The sequence below is a fragment of the Sparus aurata genome, chromosome 1 (genome assembly GCF_900880675.1).
Source record: "Sparus aurata chromosome 1, fSpaAur1.1, whole genome shotgun sequence".
Taxonomy (NCBI): domain Eukaryota; kingdom Metazoa; phylum Chordata; class Actinopteri; order Spariformes; family Sparidae; genus Sparus; species Sparus aurata.
Window position 1 is genome coordinate 38,007,306 of NC_044187.1, and position 19,804 is coordinate 38,027,109.

At 40.9% G+C, this 19,804-nt stretch overlaps 1 protein-coding gene across 1 annotated transcript in view; it reads right to left on the reverse strand.

Annotated features, from left to right (window-relative positions):
• vegfc (vascular endothelial growth factor c) overlaps positions 1-19,804 on the reverse strand; it is a 101,507-nt gene that overhangs the window by 32,876 nt on the left and 48,827 nt on the right. The window contains exon 4 of the mRNA XM_030426853.1: positions 6,353-6,492. Within this exon, the coding sequence (XP_030282713.1) occupies positions 6,353-6,492 (140 nt within the window). The remainder of the gene's footprint in view (positions 1-6,352; positions 6,493-19,804) is intronic.

Here is a 19,804-nt window from a genome sequence, read left to right on the forward strand (position 1 = left end):
CAAACACTACATAACACACTAACTATACACTCCAAACATGCTAATGTAACAAATCTCTCAACTCTCAATATCGCTGTCTCTACACCGACCGTCGTTGCCTATCATTCATCCGCCTACGTCCCTCCCACAACTTCCTGTTCCTCAACAACCAAACTTGCTGCTTGGACACTTTCGTGACAAAAGCCCATTTTTACCGTTTCTTTCTGCACCAGACACAAAGCAAACGTGACGGCAATGTTCGCGAAAAAGCGTGGCGGACATTATTTACCCTAAGTCCGGTTTTGGACATGCCGGTGTGTCCGGTCCGTCGCCTCGGGAGGTGGGCCGTGTGGGTTGGCTAGCGGCTAGCAGCTAGCTACACACGAACATCCACAGATTCTGATTCCACTTTGTTGTCCGCGAGTCTCCGGATCTCCTCAGACCCGAACAGACTCAGTCCGGACTCTTTTAGTCTCATTAATACACAACAGTCAGTTTAGATGCACCGAACAGAACAGGACCGATCCGCCGGCAAAATCCCGGTCCTGCATGCGCAGCTACAGGTACAAATCTGCTTGTTTCTTAAGGTGGGGGGTCGCGGTGGGCTCTGCAGTGATTGGCTCTGGTGCGCACATGACTGTGGTGGCTCCGGTGGACAATGCTTGCTGAATTGGTAAAATATTAATGAAATAATTTATTCACGGTATCATTGCAGTCTAAACAAATGCAATGTTGCACACCATTGAACCAAGCAGCAGCCATGTTGAAACTCTCAGGTCAGTCTGATCCTGATCCGCAGAGATATTTGAGGCAAACACAGACAGACAGACAGAGATTCCTTGCTTTTATAGAGAGATTTTTTATTTACATATTTATGTATTATTTTATTTTTTATTTTTTATTTGTACTCTATCCTGTACCACAAACCTGAAACGGCACATTGAACTAAAGCACCCGGCGAGCTTTTCAAGGTATGTGCAAGTGAATAAAAAATCAAAAGACACGGCAACAGCGAGCCAAAACAGATCCTCTACCACCCAAATCACATTAACGGCGTACAGTAGCGGCTCCGCTGTCTTCATCTCCCAGCCGCAGCTGGACAACCTGGTTTTGCAGAATGTTTCAGTGTTAAAACGGATAAAATAATAGCTGTCCGTGGTTCTATATGGGTTGTGGCAATAATTTTGAAAAATAATAACTCGCATCAACATATTGAAAAAAAAAAGAACTATGAACTAGTTCATATTTGGACCTGTGAACTTAGTTAAACATTTTAGATTATGAACTATGAACTATGAACTGAACTAGTTCATTTTAAAGTTTGTGAACTGAACTTTGAACTAGTTCATGTAGAAAGTGAACTTTCCCAACACTGCCAACAGGTGACTTGGATTGAAACCTGACTGTGCCACTGTAAGTAGAGTTTGGTTGTAATCATGCTTGTTTTAATAATTAAGGTTTGTTGAAACAATGACACAATTCTTGTATAAAATCAGTGCAATCTATGTCATACTTTCAGCCTTTTCTTTCTTACTTTCTTTCCACATTCTACCACTCTAGGCACAAAAGCCAGAGTTTTTCAAATTGTATACAATGGTGGCTTTTGGGGTTGGGTGATGAACGATGGCATTGTCCATTGCCAACTACAAACCCCTGACCATTGTGACATTGTGATTTAAAAGTTTTCCCACCAGAGAGTACAATTAAAAGCATGTCCAATTAGAGTTGCCATAGGGCAAGAGTTGTTGTTCTTAATGATATGTGGAGAGAGGAAATGAAAAGAAGCACGTTTCTGCTCAGTTAACATTACATCTCCTTGTCCTGTGTATTATTTTCCTTTTTAAACCAGCTCAACTGGGAGAACCCAGGACACTCAGTTTAATTCCTGGCAGCAGAGTTTCTTTTCCCGCTGCCACTGTTTCTCTCTGTCATTCCGATTTATACAACGTTTTCTAAGCTTAGCCGTGGCTTCCGTGGCTAGTCAGCCAATGTTGCAGAGCTGCTAAGCGTCACGCTTTGAGTGTGACAGTCACGCAATTTGACCCATTCTCACACCACACGCCACACTTGACATTTCTCGCGCTTATATTTCCCCATTTAATACTCTACTATACTATATATATTTATTTTTTTCATGATAATAAACTTTGGTCCTCGCGGATTGCCGTAGGGTCTCGGCGTCTCTAACTATCTTTCACACACAACAGCGCCGACATTTAAAACCCACTCGACGTTCTCCTGTGTGTGAAAGAGAGAGCGCGGGTGAGTGTGTGTTGGGAGAGAAAGAGAGCACGGGTGAGTGTGTGTTTGGAGACTCTGACTTGAAAGCACGTATCACTCTGCAGTTACTGTGCTCAATGAGCAGCGGGTGCTGCCGTGAGTCCCTCCCCCGTCCAAAAGCACTCACAGGCGGTCAGTCTCTCAGTACCTCGCGCAGCAGACCAGCCTGCAGTCAGAGCAGAGAGGAGACACACACCACTCCGCGTCCAGGCTGCAGATGAATCGCGGATGCGCATGGCCACCGCCGTTCCCACCCTGGCATACAGAGCGGGGTGTAAATGTACCGTATATTACCAAATAGTAGCCGGGTTTCAATTAACCGCATGGTCCCCTTTAAACGCCAGGTGCAGGTGTATATTTTGATAAATAACCGCCAGTTCCAAACAAATGCCGAGTCTAATTTATTTATTTTTTATAAGTCAAGTGAGACACTGACACCGCACGTTTTTCTTCTTTGCCTTGTTCACGTACTGTGCTGCTTTCTGTCAGTTAATATCACACTGATGATCGCAATGGCTCCGGTGGAGCAAACAAATAAAAAGTACGACTTGAAATTCAAACTTTCTGTCGTAAAATATACAGAGAAAAACTCGGGAGAAGCAGCCGCTAGATGTTTCTCTGTCGACCCCAAGAGAGTGAGAGAAACGGAGCTTCAGCGTCTGTCCGAGGAGTACAGCAACAGGGCCAGGCTGCCTGGTAGGAAGAGGGCTAGGGAGGAGCCTGAGATAAACATGCGGGAATAAGTTATCAGCAAACGGGCACGCCACGAGAGAGTGTCCCGCAAAATGATCAGGGCGATGGAGAAACAAATGTACGCCACCGTGAGTGACAGCAGAGATGAGGAGTTTGCAGCGAGTGCTGGTTGGATAAATTTTTCCTCCGCCCAACACCTTCACTTGCCGAAGACAACTATTGCCCAGAAGGATGCCGGAGAATTCACAGAGAAGCTGGAGAAGTTTGTGACATTTTCATCCCGGATTTTTGTGAGGAAGGAATTAAACGCCTGTCCCAAATTGCCGCCTGGTCCCAAATAAATGCCTGGTCTGTTAAGTGATTGAAACAAATAAACGCCCTGGCTATTATTTGGTATTTTACGGTATGATAACTCTCCCAGTCGGAGAGAGAGACATGCATCACAGTGCTCAGCTGCAGACACAGCAGAGAGGTGACGAGACGCGACTCATCATGACTGACAGGCATCAAGGCCACTCAGCGTTACCTTACCAACCCGCCCCCAGGTATTTCACTCACCAAAACAGGGCCTGTGGCAATTCTGGACAGCTGTTTTTTTTTTTTTTTCTTGTTCTGAAACTTGGCAGCCCTGATGTTGTTTAATGCATAAGTGGCTTAACAAAGCTAAGTCATGGACATGTGGTGCGGAGAAGAGGACACTTTCAAACATGGCACAGAGATGTATGTTGGGAGTAATGGCATATATAAAAATTAAAATGAAAAAGTCAGTGGATTTACACTATAATATTAGCCTATTCTTAGTCTATTCATACTTTGAAAATGTCTCACTTCACAACCTACAACAGCCCACACTCAGGATCACTGATTTAAAACCACAATGACAACTGCAGCTGTCCACTAAATATTTGCCAGTTGACTCAGACTAAGGGGCCGTCCACACGGGCGAAAACGATCTTTTTTCTCTCCGTCTTCCTCGTCATCATTTTAAGAATATTTGCGTCCATACGGATCCACTGAAAACGACCAAAAAACACTGTAGTTCATATTCCAGGCCTCTAGGTGGCGCTTGACAATCGCCAAAAACGGAGAAGAAGACAGGGAGCATGCGCATTAAGCTTGCGCGCTGTAAACAAACAGTTGACGGAGAAACCGAACACAACAACAAGAAGATGAAAATGGCTAGTGCAAGGAAACCAGAATTGTTTGTGTGGACCGTTAATGAGGTCGAACTGCTGCTGCGACTCACACTCAACTACAAGGAGAGTAAGTTGCAAGAAAGGCTCAATATCTTCTGCGGCACGAACACGAGCATGTAGTCCGCCATTGTTGTTGTTGTTATGGGACGTCGCGGGGTGGGGCGATGGCGTCATCGTTTTGGAAAGTATGCTGATTCGCCGTCCACATGAAAACGGGAGGGCTGCGTTTTCGGATTTCTCCACCCTGAGACCCGTTTTCAAAAAAGTGCGTTTTCAGGCGCTGCGTTTTCAGGATCCGTATGGACGGTCGGCCAAAACGATGCAATACGTGTGCGTTTTTCGAAAAAAAAACGTTTTCGTCTGGACGGGGCCTAAGGGGCCACATGTATTACATCGTTTTGGCCGACCATCCACACGGATCCTGAAAACGCAGCGCCTGAAAACGCACTTTTTTGAAAACGGGTCTCAGGGTGGAAAAATCCGAAAACGCAGCCGTCCCGTTTTCTTGTGGACAGCGAATCTGCATACTTTCCAAAACGATGACGCCATCGCCCCACCCCTCGACCTCTTACCTTCGACCTCTGAACCCCGCTTTGTCTCATAACAACAACAACAACAATGGCGGACTACATGCTCGTGTTCATGCCGCAGAAGATATTGAGCCTTTCTTGCAACTTACTCTCCTTGTAGTTGAGTGTGAGTCGCAGCAGCAGTTTGACCTCATTAACGGTCCACACGAACGATTCTGGTTTCCTTGCACTAGCCATTTTCATCTTCTTCTTGTTGTGTTCTGTTTCTCCGTCGACTGTCTGTTTGTTTACAGCATGCAAGCTTAATGCGCATGCTCCGTGTCTTCTTCTCCGTTTTTGGTGAATTTCAAGCGCCACCTATAGGCCAGGAATATGAACTAAAGCGTTTTCAGTCATTGGATCCGTCCATCCGTATGTACGCAAATATTCTTGAAACAATGCCGAGGAAGACGGAGGAAAAAAAGATTGTTTTCGTCCGTGTGGACTGAAGCCACATTGGAGTGTAAAGTAATGTGTTGTGTGTAATCACTCAGTTTGGCTTTGTGCACCAGATCTCTCTGTTTAACCTACTGTGGCAGAGACATGACCGGAGATCATAAACAGAGTACAATGGATCAGTAGAAGAACATGTTATCTAGCATGGATAAATACTACAGAGGGAGCACAACAGACATTTTTCTGTGTAGCGTTAAGTTTCACTTTAACTCCTGTTCGGTCCTGTGCACCACTTTAAAACACACTGTAATGACAGAAATGACTTTACTGTCATGTTTAAACCGTAGATGAGGACAAACAATCACTATTAAATTCAGCATGCCAGTAACAGAACAACATAGCTTTGTCTGTCGGCAAACTGATCAGCAGGGGTTCCCAACACATCACACACACGGACCATGAAGGGACACTCTCACACCGCCACATCAACCTGAGGCATTTACTTGCACCACCCTCTGCTTGCTATGCAGGAAACACAACAAAATATGGCAGGACATATCCACAGGATGGATGGATGGATGGATGGATAGATGGACAGATGGATAGATAGATAGATATTTATGTCACCACATATTGGATTAATTTATTGAGCATACACTGCAGTTACAACAAAGAGTCAGTAGATGGCAGGTATCCTCTATGACCTCTCTTCTTATGTTAACAGTTTCCAATTGACTGGTGAAACAAGTTATTGTCACATTTATATTGTGAATAGATTATTCAAATTTGACAATAAGGCCTCAGTGTGTGGCACATTGCAAGGAAGAATGGAGATTATATCACTTATGACACCATGTAGACTATCTTTTGAAACAAGATCAAAAATGATGATCCTAGACTACACTAGTCTAAAAATGGCATAGCCATCAGTGCTCATAGAAGAAACACACATAAAAAAAGACAGAGAATCAAACAGAATCATGATCGTATTAAGGATTTGGAGAATCATGCCACCCCTAATCTTTATATTAACAGTAACTGATTGGTCTTCTTGAATGTGTTTTTGAAAACAATTACACACAGTCATCTTTCTGTTTTCAAAGGACACAGGCCAAAAATACATTTTTAAATGGCTTCCTCTTGAAATTCTGACTGTCAGAGAGTGTGTGTGTGTGTGTGTGTGTCTGTGTGTGTGTCTGTGTGTGTGAGAGATGCAATGTAGTGAGTTTGAGTGCTTACTCAGACAGGGCTCTCCTGATGATGCTGTGAACTTGCTTGTAGACGTCCAGTTTGGACAGACAGCTGCACTGGGTGTGATTGGCCACACTGATGGTCACTGGCTTGGTGCCTTGGGTGATCGGCACTGTTATCTCAAAGAGCTTCATAAAGAGCAGAACAGAGAAGAGTCAGACAGTGACAAGGTGAATCAAGACCAGATGTAATGAGCATAGAGAAGAGCCCTGTGATCAATGGCAGTGCACTATATGTGTTGTCAAGGCAAGAAGCACCTATGCAAATGACTGCAGAGAAAGTTACATGACACTGAGGTAAATAATAATTATTATAAAATATATTTTTACAGGTGGTCCTTGTTTCCTTTGAGTTATGATGTTGCATTCGATAAATGTTATGTTTACATTTGACAATAACGTCCCTCATGCCAAACTGGGTAGAGATGTTGTCTTTAGGGTTCAACATGGCTGCATAAAGGTCCAACAGTACTCCAATTCATCATCCACTAATAAGTGTTACCCACAGAGTGACCCCCTTCAACTCTCACTGGTCCCTGGGTCCTTGTTTGATGCTTTAAAATGAGGTCGACTAAATCATCAAGGCAGTTCGACACACCTCATGATGCTTTTGATACGCGTTCTGCCTTTTAAAACAAACCATGAGTGTCAAATGCTTTCAGTGCATCAGTGCAAAAATGCCATAGCCTAACCACAAGTACTTTTTGATGGCAGCTGAGGTATAGTCTGTGACACACCAATCAAACATTGTTTTGCAGTTTTTAAAAGTGACTGCCCACAGCAGACTGACCAAACAAATCAGATGACTAAACTTCTGCCACACTCACTTACAAACAAGATTCGAATGACTTTGAATATCTTCACTTGGGACAGAAACTCGATCCCATTCACACTGAAGGAGAGCACTCCAACTTCTATTGTAATTTAGTGACACAACTTGTAGTATTGTGTGAAAAAGTACAAAGACTCAAAAAAAAATATAAGTAAGAAAATATAGAGTACACATTGTTTATTAAGAAAATGGTATAAGGGAGACCATCCATGTCGAATGCTGGAAAATTATAACAAATATGGACGTGTGATAGAGATGCACCACTACACTACAGACTGTTGGACAAGGTTGCACTGCACCAGTTTTAAAGCATCAAAATAGTAATGTCGCTGTATAGCTGTGTTGATGAAGGTTCTCAGTCATCCAGGTCATGGTGATTCTCAGTGCTGTATTGTAGGTAAATGGACCCATTATAGTTTCGTGAAGACATTTCAACTCTCATCCAGGCTTCCTCAGCTCTAAATAACTGGAGGGGAGTTGCAGGCTTTTAAACCCTGTGTTGGAGGTTCCTTACAGAGCTGTTAAGGACACGTGTGAGCTCTAAGTTTCCGAGTCGTTACGGCCCCTTGTGGGGCCCAACGAGTCTTCATGTAGGATATTAGGGTTAGGTGAGCCCAGGTGTGGATGCTTGTTAAGCTGTCTGGGGAGAGAACTCAGTACAGCATTGTATGTGGGTGATAAGTAATGTCTTAGGCCATCTCCTCTGTTCAAAGATGGTTGTTCTAGTTTGAGATAGATTGATTCCTTTACTCCCGTTTCAAACCATCTGTCTTTTCTGGCCAAGATGTTTACATTGTTGTCCTCAAAGGAATATTTTTTCTCCTTCAGATCTGTGCAGTCTTGGCTGCATTGAACAGCATAAACGACATTACTTTGTTTATGCCTGGGTGTTTTGTCCTTAAGATGGAGTTTCTGGCTTAGCATGTTGTGGGTTTAAAGTGAACCGGGATATGCTGTATATGAAAGATTCTCCTGAGTTTCTCAGAAGTTCCCGCAAAGTAGAGAATGACGATGTTGTTACGTTTTTTCATCTCCTCCTCTCCGTCTGCTCTGGATCTTTTTAGCGGTTTGACAAAGGTCCAGTTTGGGTAACCACAGGTTTTAAGTGCTACCCTGATGTGCTTCTGTTCCCTCTCCTTCCCCTCTGTCTTTGTGGGCAGGGTGTCAGCCTGGTGGTGTAGAATATTGATGACCAAGCTTGTGCTCCAGTGGGTGATGATAGTCGAACAGTAAGTATTGATCTCTGTGTGTCGATTTTCTGTACACCTCAATGTTGAGGTTTCTGTCTTCTTCAATGTGTACTGCACAGTCCAAGAAGAGCAGACTGTGTCCTCTGACATCTTCCCACGTGAACTTGATGATATTGTCTACTGCATTTGTATGTTGGGTGAATTTTCCACTTTCCTTGTTCTGATTTTTACCCAGGTGTTATCCACATACCTGAACCAGTGGCTATGAGCAGTTCCTGTAAAGGTTATTGTTGGGGTACAAAGGTAGGGCAGGTGTGGTTATTAGAAATGAATAATTATTTACAGTAATTATCAAAATTAATAATAGAAATGATTCATTAAATCAATAACATCGGTCATTATCCTGGAATTATGGACCAATAACCAGACTGGACTTCATATTTGTTTAAATATTTTGAATTAAAGGAACAGTGAAGGAAATGAATCCGAGCACTGACCATCATAACCAGCTGTTACCACAAAGCATATGCATGAATCATCACAGAAAACTGCTCTGTACAATATAATAGCATTTATTAATGTTAGTTAATTAATTAATGTGTGTGTGTGTGTGTGTGTGTGTGTGTGTGTGTGTGTGTGTGCGTGTGTGTGTGTGCGTGTGCGCGTGCGTGTGTGTGTGAGTCAGAAAGACAAAGAGAGAGAAAGAGAGAGACAAGATGGCAGACATGGAGAGAGAGTGAGTCGAGAGAGTGAGCCAAGATTGACAAAGCAATCTTGTGTAAAATGACGTCAGAGTGTTCAAGATGTCACGTCACACCAAAGGTTGGTCAACACAGAATCTCAAGACTATAAAGACTTTTAGTGTGTTGTTTTTTTCATTCTACCTGTTAACCTGTAAAGTATCTCTGAGTACCTTGAAAAGCGCTATATAAATTAAATGTTTTATTATTATTATTGTTGTTTTCATTACCAATAAAGTGCATTATGAAAAACTATGCTTAGTTCTCTTAGAGCAACAGGTAGGCTAACTCACCAACGAGTAGCACAAACCCACTTTTATGTTATGAACAATAAAAATAAATTGTTTACAAATAGAAAAAATAAACTAGTATTAGCAGTCACATGCTGCTGTAAACCAACATCAGTCTCACTTTCATAATAACAGTCATGACAATAACATGGTTTAGCTGTGGTAAGAATTTGCAAATAGAAAAATTATTCAAAGACTCAAAAGAAATTATGTCAACAGGCACCTTGTGGCCATCCAAAAGGTAACTCTTTTCCAAAGATGAAAGCAATGGAAGATCCACTTGTTTTTTCCATCACTGCAACACATCTCCACCCTCTCTCTGTATTTAAGATGCTCTCCTTAGCTCTCTCACGTATGGCCCCCAAACATCTGGTCCATAGTTGTCCTCTTCTGGGGAGGGACATCATCTACAGAGTAGAACAGAACAGTTGTGCTGACAAATTTTTTCTGCCAATACTACAATATGAAATTAAATTATGACATACATAACAATATATAGTAATATAACCCATGCAACACACACCAACATAGTTTTCTAACTTTTGGAACTGTTTCAATCAAAACCAACCATTGTCTTTTTCTTTGTTGGCTCCTGTCATCTTGTGTGTCGGCTTCTTGATCCTCATTCGGTGTAGCAGAAGTAATCAGTACAACACAGAGACTAGCAATCAGTTTAGCTTATTTAAATTAAAACAGCATCTAATTGAGAAACAAGTTAAATATGAGGAGTTATTTCATTTGACACATTTTGCTCAGGTTGTGCTTTCACAATATATTTTATTATAATGTATAGTGTTTATTTAATTATTCTAAGCAACCGTCATCATATAATTTTATAACTAATGGAAAAAATGCATGCACCATTGCACATACAAGCTAATATATGCTAGGTTTTAGACGGAAAAATAATATCACTAGTGATGGTAATCTTACTGAACATGTTCATCTTACCTCTCCATTCATCTGTACCACTAGTGATGTCATCTTCATGAATATCATGTCCTTGGTGTCATTGTCATTCAGGAAAGCTAGGTCTTTGAGGCAATGATCAAGCGCCGAGGCATAGTGGAGGAGGTCTTGGAGATATGTACAGTGGCCATCATAGTCCTGTTTCAATCGCTCCTTCATCTGGGAAATTACCAGTATATCATCCACTGTTTTTCTCCTCAGTGAGGAGTGTAGTTGCCACTTTCAGAGGGGCCATCAATTTGATGATCTCTGGGATCAGTGTCATGTCATTTCATCAGACTGACCATAGCTTCCCCCCTATATCTTCCTTGACAGCAGGATAAAACTATCAGCAAAAAGGACTCGGTCAACAGCGTAGTTAAAAAGCATAAAATACACACTTATTTCTTGTATTTACCCAGACACTAAATAACTCTCACTTGTGACTGCATTGGTGACAGTTAGCATGTGTCCGTTCGCCTGTTTCCACTGCTTGTTTCCACTGATTCATTTAAGCAAATACAACATTTTGTTAGTAACTTTGTAAGTACAAGGAGACTGCATGTTGGGCTTTGGTCTGTGTGCAGGCTGCTCTATCGTTAAACCATGTGGATTGAGATCTACTACTGGTATCTGTTCTTTAAAGTTCAATCACTTGGCAGGGACGTCCTTCTCCGGTTGGGGTGAATATTTTTAAATCTAACCAAACATCTACAAACATTCTCAAACATAGACAGTCGGACATGGCACACCAAACATACATCTGTTTGTCTGTTGTTTGATTGGTGAGCGAAAAAAACTACCAACTAAATGAAACTCGACTCTGACATTGGTGATACCTTTAGTTTCACAGTGGTAGATCCTACCTGTCAAAGTATCCTTGAACAAGATACTAAAGCCCAAGTTTTTCTAATGAACTGGGTGGCACCTTGCATGGCAGCCCCTGCCAACAGTGTCTGAATGTGACAAGGCTGTTGTTGAAGGCCTGTGCCACTGCAGTGAGCAGCCTGTATATATGGGACACCTGCTCTAGCAACTGAGCTAACAGGCGCCCCAGGATGACTTATTTTTGTTGGCAAACCCTGAAGTTAGCATTGCCCTGGTTCCCTCTACAGAAACTCTACGGGTTTGTGTGATTTTGGAATATTGTACAAAACAAACTCTATGGTTAAAACAAGTTTATGATACTAACATACATTTGTTTAGCAATATAATCCAGATGAACACCACTTTCATGAATTTTGAAGCATGAATGACAAAGCCAATGTTTGGCTACAAACAGGCTTCATTGTCACATGACTTAAACATCACCACCACTAAGCATCTTACTACACAGTTACTATACAGGTATTCAATAAACCGATCAATGTACAAGTTGTAAAGTTAGAGTTAGAATAGTTAATCACTAAAGGACTAGAGTCTCTGTGTTCTCTGTGATGACATTTAATGTCCCCAACAACATCTGTAGTCTCATCAAGACACTTATTTTGCGACTGCTGTTTTTTGAACACACCTTATATGGGCTCTGTGTCTTTCAGCTTTTATTACAGTTTGTCTGCTCTCTAGTGGCCACAAATTGACTGTTAACCATCTACTCTTTACACTTTTTACAGCATGTGTCACAAATGAATATATTCTGAATTAACTTCGCAAGAGTGGCATTGCTCACCTCAAGTGGCCTAGCCTTCAGATTCAGTCACTAAAGGTGGTTCACAAGAAGCCAATATTTCCCTCACTCTTAATACAAGCACCCTTCAGCTGGGAGTTCAACGTGAAGCTTGAAAACACCGCATTCTTTAGACAGAATGTCAGGGATTGCCACTTAAAGATCAAAAAGAGTATCAAGGAGCTCGGCTTCAGTTTTCACATGGTACTCATGAAAATACTTACACTAGACTTTTGCACAGAAACCCTGAGAGCCACTTCATTCTTTCAGTCACAGAGATGAACAGTATGAATAGAAATTAATTAGTTTGAATGATGCCTTTTCAAGACCTTTAAACAGCTTAAACTGTCTTACTGCCTATTGTCCTAATTGGGATATTATTAAAGCTGACCACAGTCTTTTTGACCTGGTAAATGGTCACCATGGTTACAGAACGCATGCAAAGAGCTCTTTGGTAGTCAATGTGACTACCACTGGGTCTACAAGTTCACCTGCACACATTTCTTAAATTTGTTGTAAATGTAATCTTATCCTGTTTCTAAAAATAAAATGAAGGCCCTGATATTACAAGAGACCATATTCCAGCAGAGGATGGAACCCCTCCATACTGCTCCAATGTGCCTTAAACAAAACACAAACTACAGTATTGCTGTTGTTTTGTCCTCTACAGCCCAGCAAAGGTGAGGAAACAGTTGCAAACCTAAGCCTAAGTGAAATATTATGGAAACTGGTTGATCCTTGAGGAGATATTAGTATGTTGCAGCAACAAACTGTAATAACATACTGCATGACACAGGAATAAGGGGTTGATTACAAAACTTTCCATTGACATCATGGCACATCTATAGTTTACTGTGGTATTTGCTGATGCTGTAAATAAGGATATGTTTTCTGAGCTGCAAACAACTCATTTATATGGCCGAACTTTGATGAAACACATTCATGCTGGTGTTAATATTAACATTTCTTGTCAAATTTATAAAGATGCCACCTGGTCCCCGTTCATTCAAGGTAATTTGATCTAGATTACCTAAGAAACACATGCTCTTGCAGGCCTGGAGTATAAGCGGCATGAAAAAAAACTGCCACAAGCGTTCCAGAGATATCACTTTCACAAGAATGGGATGGATGGCTGGATGGCTGGATGGATGGATGGATGGATGGATGGATGGATGTGTTTAGCATGTACTGTATCTGTGAAACATTGTCCATCATCTTTGGCTGCTTTTGAGAGTTCATCACCCCTCATCTGCATTCTATCATTGCGGAAGATGGTCCACCTGTCGGGTGCATGATCTGAGATTTTGAGGAGGAGCTAGGTCTCTAAAGATGTGACCACAACAGTCTCTTATTTCCTGTTGCTGGGTCAATCCCATTTCATCCATTTTATATTCTTTCAACTAGATATTAGTCAGGAGTGAGCTGATTAGTGGAGCAGCCTTAGTTCAAAGCGGGGTTAGCTTAGCTCTTATACCTGCTTTTTTCCTCTCTTTCTAGATCAGACGCCCCAACAGCTCTTGGTCACGCTGGATGTGTGGCCAAAACATTCTCAGTGCAGTTATTGTCCCAAGATTAATAGTGATTATTAATAGTTTTTACCTTTGATTTTGGTACATGTGTTGGTTTTGTTACCTTCCTAATCAGATTTTTTGTTATGTAATGTTTAAAGTTGACATTTAAGTTTAGGGCTGTTAAAGTGCCCAAAATGGAAATCTCACAGAATTTTTTTCTCACTGAAAATTTTGGCCTGATAATGGTGAAAAAGGAATGGTCAGAAGACTATCAAAAACATAAGGATTTATAATTTAGGGGTCATTAATACACTGAGCCAATTTATTTGCCATCTGGCCATTAGTGGTCCATATAAGTTGCTGTAACCATTGGAAAAAAGAGCAGACTAACCAATGTGAACCAAAATATCTCTTATATGGCATAAGTGAGGCTTTGAAGGTAACAAGCATGACATCGCAGGTGCTGAACTAGATCTTTAAACAGAGAACTACCAAACAGACATAAATGCTCAAAAATACTTAGTGTCAGTCAAATAGTAAATTACACAGTTTAGCACAACTTCTATTATCTGCTAACTGTTGAAACCTCTCATCACCTGCCAGCTGCTTAAAGACACTGCCAAAACAAATCAGCAAAATGAAACTTTGGGAAAGACGAAACAAACCACAGACTGTTGATAGAACAAGCCACATTTGACTTCTCACCTTCAATACATCCACTTTGACACAAATTATTAACAAATTATTAGAATTCAGAAGAACTGCTGCGTGTCTATCTAGTCTGGCACAATTTGAGTGATTTACGATGCAGCCTATGTTAATCTCCAAACTCTGGCCAGAGGTCTAAGACCGCAGCCAATAAAAGCATTTAGTCTTGTGGAACCTCAAACAACTGAGGCTCAGCACCCTGTCTTGTCAACACTGCCAGGAGAAAACCTCTCAATTTCAACATCGTCATCCTTTGTTCTGACCTCAACTTAAGGGTGGCAGCTTTAATGAAGATTCTTGATTCTGCAGTCCAAGAACCATTGAAACACTATTGTCCAATATTCTAAATATATGTGTAGACAATACATCAATACAAATGCTACTTCACTCCTCAACAACCATCTCAGTAAATTATAGTTTGCATCTACCTGATACACTCCACTATTTATATTTTTATTTTATAACAGACTCAGCTAAAATAGATGATGAAATCAACATGCTAGTCACATTACTGTCCTGCTCTACAGTTGCTGCTTTACAGTTTTTTAGTGTTATCATGAACATTATGTAAAGTCATAGCAAGTGTGCATGGTCTAGTGGCGCCTGTATACTCACACACACACACATATGACTATACACACAAAAATGCTTTTGCACATGTACGTCTACAAAAACACATACACAGCCAAACATTCAGCCACACACAGGCCATAGCACACTTCCTGCTCTGACTGAAATCAGCTTAACACATCATGGAACAAAAGAGCTATCAGCCCAGACTGTCACTGCCAGTTCATTAAGCTAACCCTGATGGGAAATGAATAAAGCAGCTGAGCTGAAACAATAGGCTGTAACACACACTATGCACCAGTCCATTAACAACAGATCCCTGGAAATAAACTAACCAGATGAAAGAATTCACCCTCTGTTTAAGGTGCAGCTGAGTGGTGATTAAGGCGAACGTTAATAATACATTATATCACGCGGAGTTGGTAGTTGGAATGACTGCGTGGTATTTAAAAGTGTAATTGTAAAAATATGATATTACCATAATTCGAAGAAAGCTTTTAAAATACAGAGGTTAGCATAACACCAGAGGAACCGACAACTGCTGCTCTTTGCTAGATGTCCTTGGCTGCCGCGTCCAGCTGCAGTTAGCTAGTTGGCTTATAGTTAGCCATGATGCTAAGTGTCCCTATTAGTGAATAAGACAGAAACTTGAATTTATAAGGTGTATGGTCATAGCTTGTTTCACTATTTCATTAGGCGTAAAATGATCACTTTCTTGACATTCTGTGATATTTTTTTAAAATGTATTCATATTAAAGCTGATAGAGCTTATAAACTAGCAGAAGCTACAGGGGCTATAAGGCTGCGCTACCACTCTTGATGTACAAAGTGGTACTATGAGAAAGGATGGCCAGGGTATGCTGACTCTATTAGACATGATGTCTATCCATATGTTTTTTGACAACATTTTTTCAAATTTTTCGGATGATTTAAGATAACATTTCTTGCCATATTCTATTTTAAAGCTGCAATAGACCGACATGTTTTCACCCCCAAATAGTCAAATACACCAGCTTGGTCAGTGCCCTTAAAGCAAAACTCTCGGCAAAATGCAACCTAGGCTTTTTTTGTGATTGTATATGAGTCAAACCTTCGTGTAAAAGCATAATTACGACGAAAGAGGCACTATTAAGATTTACCGTAATTTCGTTTTCGGGCAAGCTCATTTTCAATGGAGTGCTGGGGCACTCTTACACTAGCATCAAAATCACTATTTTTGGAGACATGTGAATGGAAATGTTTAGAATAACTGAAAGTAGCCTGTCAAATCATAAAATCTGAGTGTATGACCGGCGTGAACCAGCCTGTGTAGGCGCATATAATGTATCTGCTAAATAGCAGAAAAACAGACTTGTTTTTAACTTGTTAGGGGCCGTCCACGTGGACGAAAACGATCTTTTTTTCCTCTTTCTTCCTCGGCATCGTTTCAAGAATATCTGCGTCCATACGGATCCACTGAAAACGCTGTAGTTCATATTCCAGGCCTATCGGTGGCGCTTAACATTCACCAAAAACGGAGAAGAAGAGACGGAGAATGCGCATTAAACTTGCACGCTGTAAACAAACAGACAGACCGAACACAACAAGAAGCAGATGAAAATGGCTACTGCAAGGAAACCAGAATCGTTCGTGCGGAACGTTAATGAGGCCAAACTACAGCGTTTTTCGGTCGTTTTCAGTGGATCCGTATGGACGCAAATATTCTTAAAACGATGACGAGGAAGACGGAGAAAAAAAAGATCGTTTTCGCCCGTGTGGACGGCCCCTTAGTCTACTTGTTGGTCTGCGGTGCTGTCGCTTTCTGCTGTCTCAAGATAGCACTCCGTCATCAGTGTGTCTGACCCCACCTCACTTTAAGACCAACCCGTCCTGGGGCGCACAGCTGGGAACAAGGACATTTGCTTTTTACACAATGTGGGCGCTGGGCGTGAAAATGAAAACTGTGTCGGTCTGAAACAAGTAGTGAGCCACAGGTGCACCTTGGGAGTGTCAGGTGAGCTTAACGATGAAATTTCATGGAATGGTCTTGAATTTATCAAATTAAATTCTTCCTGTTACATTATCACAAATTGTGTAATGCATCTTTATCATGTGCATAGCTGTTTGAAAGTACTCTGTAATGTTATTGAGGCAGGTCCTCACTGTGTACTAACGTTTTGCACCCAGCTCTTCAGCCAGCTGCAGGAAGATGTCATACTGGGTGATCTTCTCCTTCAGAAAATGTTTATAGAAAACATGTGCACTGATATCTTCTACATCCAAGATTTCTGAAAAAACACTGCGCCGGGTCAACTGCAAGCAGCAGCAGCAGCAGCACTTACTGTACAGCAGAGTACTATGCCTTTTAATTTTAAAGAATGCATGGGCATATGTGATTCAAGAATGTCAATTAAAGTGCGCTTGGAGGATCAGACTTCATAATTAGACCTACAAAATACAGCAAATTTCAGTCACAGAGAGACTGAACAAAGAATTTATGGTCATGTTGGTGTGGATGGATACTAAAAATAAACAACAATAAACGATTAACTTCAGTCCGTAACGCAAATTGCAACGTGTTACATGACATAACTGTAGTAATATATTACTGAAATAGTATTAGTAACGCATTATATTACTATTTTATTACTAAAAGTAGGATATTACTGTACTGCGTTACCCCCAACCCTGCACACACACATATTGCTGAGAGATGTGTGTGAACTTAAACAGCTGTTCTGTTCATCCTAGTCAGTGCCCTCACATGCACAGAATTCACTAGGTTACTCTGAAAAACCAGGTAACAGATAATCAGAGAGTATCAGAAAGGAGGACATGCAGACAGACAGAACAGAGTCTCACATGTAAATATTTACAAGACAGCGAAAGTCATGGTTAGGTCAGTGTTGGAAAACATCTAGAGGCTAATTTGTGTTCTGTTGTAATGTCATTTGAAATATGCATGTATCACTCATTTATATGACAGCTAGGACATCAGCTTATTGGGAAGAGAGTCGGTAGGTAGATGCTCCAGTACATTTAAACACACGGACGGTGGCAGCAAACTCATACATAAGATTCCCATGAAAATTCAGAGGATATTATCATTACCAGAGGACTAATCTAAACTACATGTATGTAATCTTTCATCCAGCACCACCAACAAGAAGGTCAAAATTTCCATTTGTCCAACTCTAAGCGATAAATGTAGTAAGAAAGTAAGTAAGGGTATTAAGCTACATGTATTTGTCCTGAAACTTTGTAGACGTTAAAGTTCAGTGCGTGCAGTCATATGAAAAATATGTGTGACTGTCACACTATGGACAGAGCATATGTCAGTGGGGGAGAGTGTTACCATTCTGATCCACAGTTCAACCCAGTAGAGGAAGTAATGCACCTAAAAGTTATTCCAGCCACTATTAAACAACAAAAGCAGAGGAAGGACGAAAAGAAAAAAGACATAATGCGTACATGTCTGCCATCTTGCATGCCATCCCAATTCTCTTATTTGTGCTCTGAGTAGCCATCTCTGATCTCACAAGAGTTGCCGTAGCGGAAGTCTTCTAGCAGCCGACATGTCCTCTTAGTTATTGATTGGACGCTGCAGCGTCATAAACATGACCAGAGTTACATACCAGAGTGAAGACAGATAACAGATTAAACTCAAGTGTATCGCCATAATGTTTTATATTTAGTTTGTTTTCTGGTTCACCAGCGAGTTAAAATGTGTCAGCCTGACTGTAGGAGAACAAAAGGACCACAAACAACTTTCTTCATTCACTGGAAACATTTTTCTTATCATGGTCTGTTTTAAACACGTGAGGCTGATCATTCGCTAGCATCAGGTTTCATATGTTACAGCATTTCAGTTTGCCTGAAACATTTAGTCTAAACATAGCTTCCAGAGTCCAGAAGACACCATCATCACATTCTGGGTTATTAATTGATGATTTCACAATCAGAATATCACTGAATACAGAGGCAATAATAAATAAAGGTGCAGTTGAACTTTCCGGTTGTAGGTTCACAAAAAAAAATCAAGAAGAAGTTTAAGAAAATGAATAATCAGGATATCAGCAAGAGCATAATTTCTGACATGTCCAGCGAGTGATAAATATGCAAAAATAAAAAGGGGAACTGATCTCAAACCACAAAACTCCAGATGTTAGAGTTTCTCCAGATGTCAGCCTTTGAAAAAATAAAGTGATCATCCAGCAGGATTGTTTAAATGTAGGACACAGACAGACTCTAAATAATGCAGAGTACTAACTGCAAAAGAAATCTGATCTTTATTTCAAACCATCCAAGAATCAAGTTCATCACAGCCTAATTTCCAAGTGTAGGTCTAAATTATATTCACTATAACTTCTTCAATCAAAATCAATTAAATGTCTGAACTGATTACACTTAAACTGCAGACACATGTTTGATTTTTCAGTACATTTGACACAGGTGGACACCGCAGGAAATCTGTGGATTGGGCAGTCCAGGTCATAAAACTAAACATCCTGATTAATATCAGATGGGCTGCTGACAGGTGAAATAATACTTGTCATTAAGGAGGAAAACATCACATTACCTGCACTAATTGAAACAATATAAGTGCGTGTGCAATCAGGCACACCACTCATCAGTTTAACTTTTTTGATTATTTAAATCTCTCCACAAGTTTTAGTTCTGTGTTGTAATTTAAATATATATAGATAATGGCATTCTTGGGATAAATTCATCCGTCATCGTTACAGCTGTTGAAGCCGACTGACAGCTGATCAGAAATCATCAGAAATGGACGTTGCCTTACATGATGCTGCAGTGGAAAGAACCTCTCATTTGTTTTAAAACAGATTTCCCCAGTCCTCTTTCCTCCCATGGTTTCTGCCAAGAAGGCAAGTGAGGGAATTGTGGAACCAATTCAGGTGAAGTGAGAATAACCCATTGTGTGCATTACATTTTCCCTTATATGTCATTTCCCCACTCCTCAGAACATCCCTGGTACCATCTACAGAG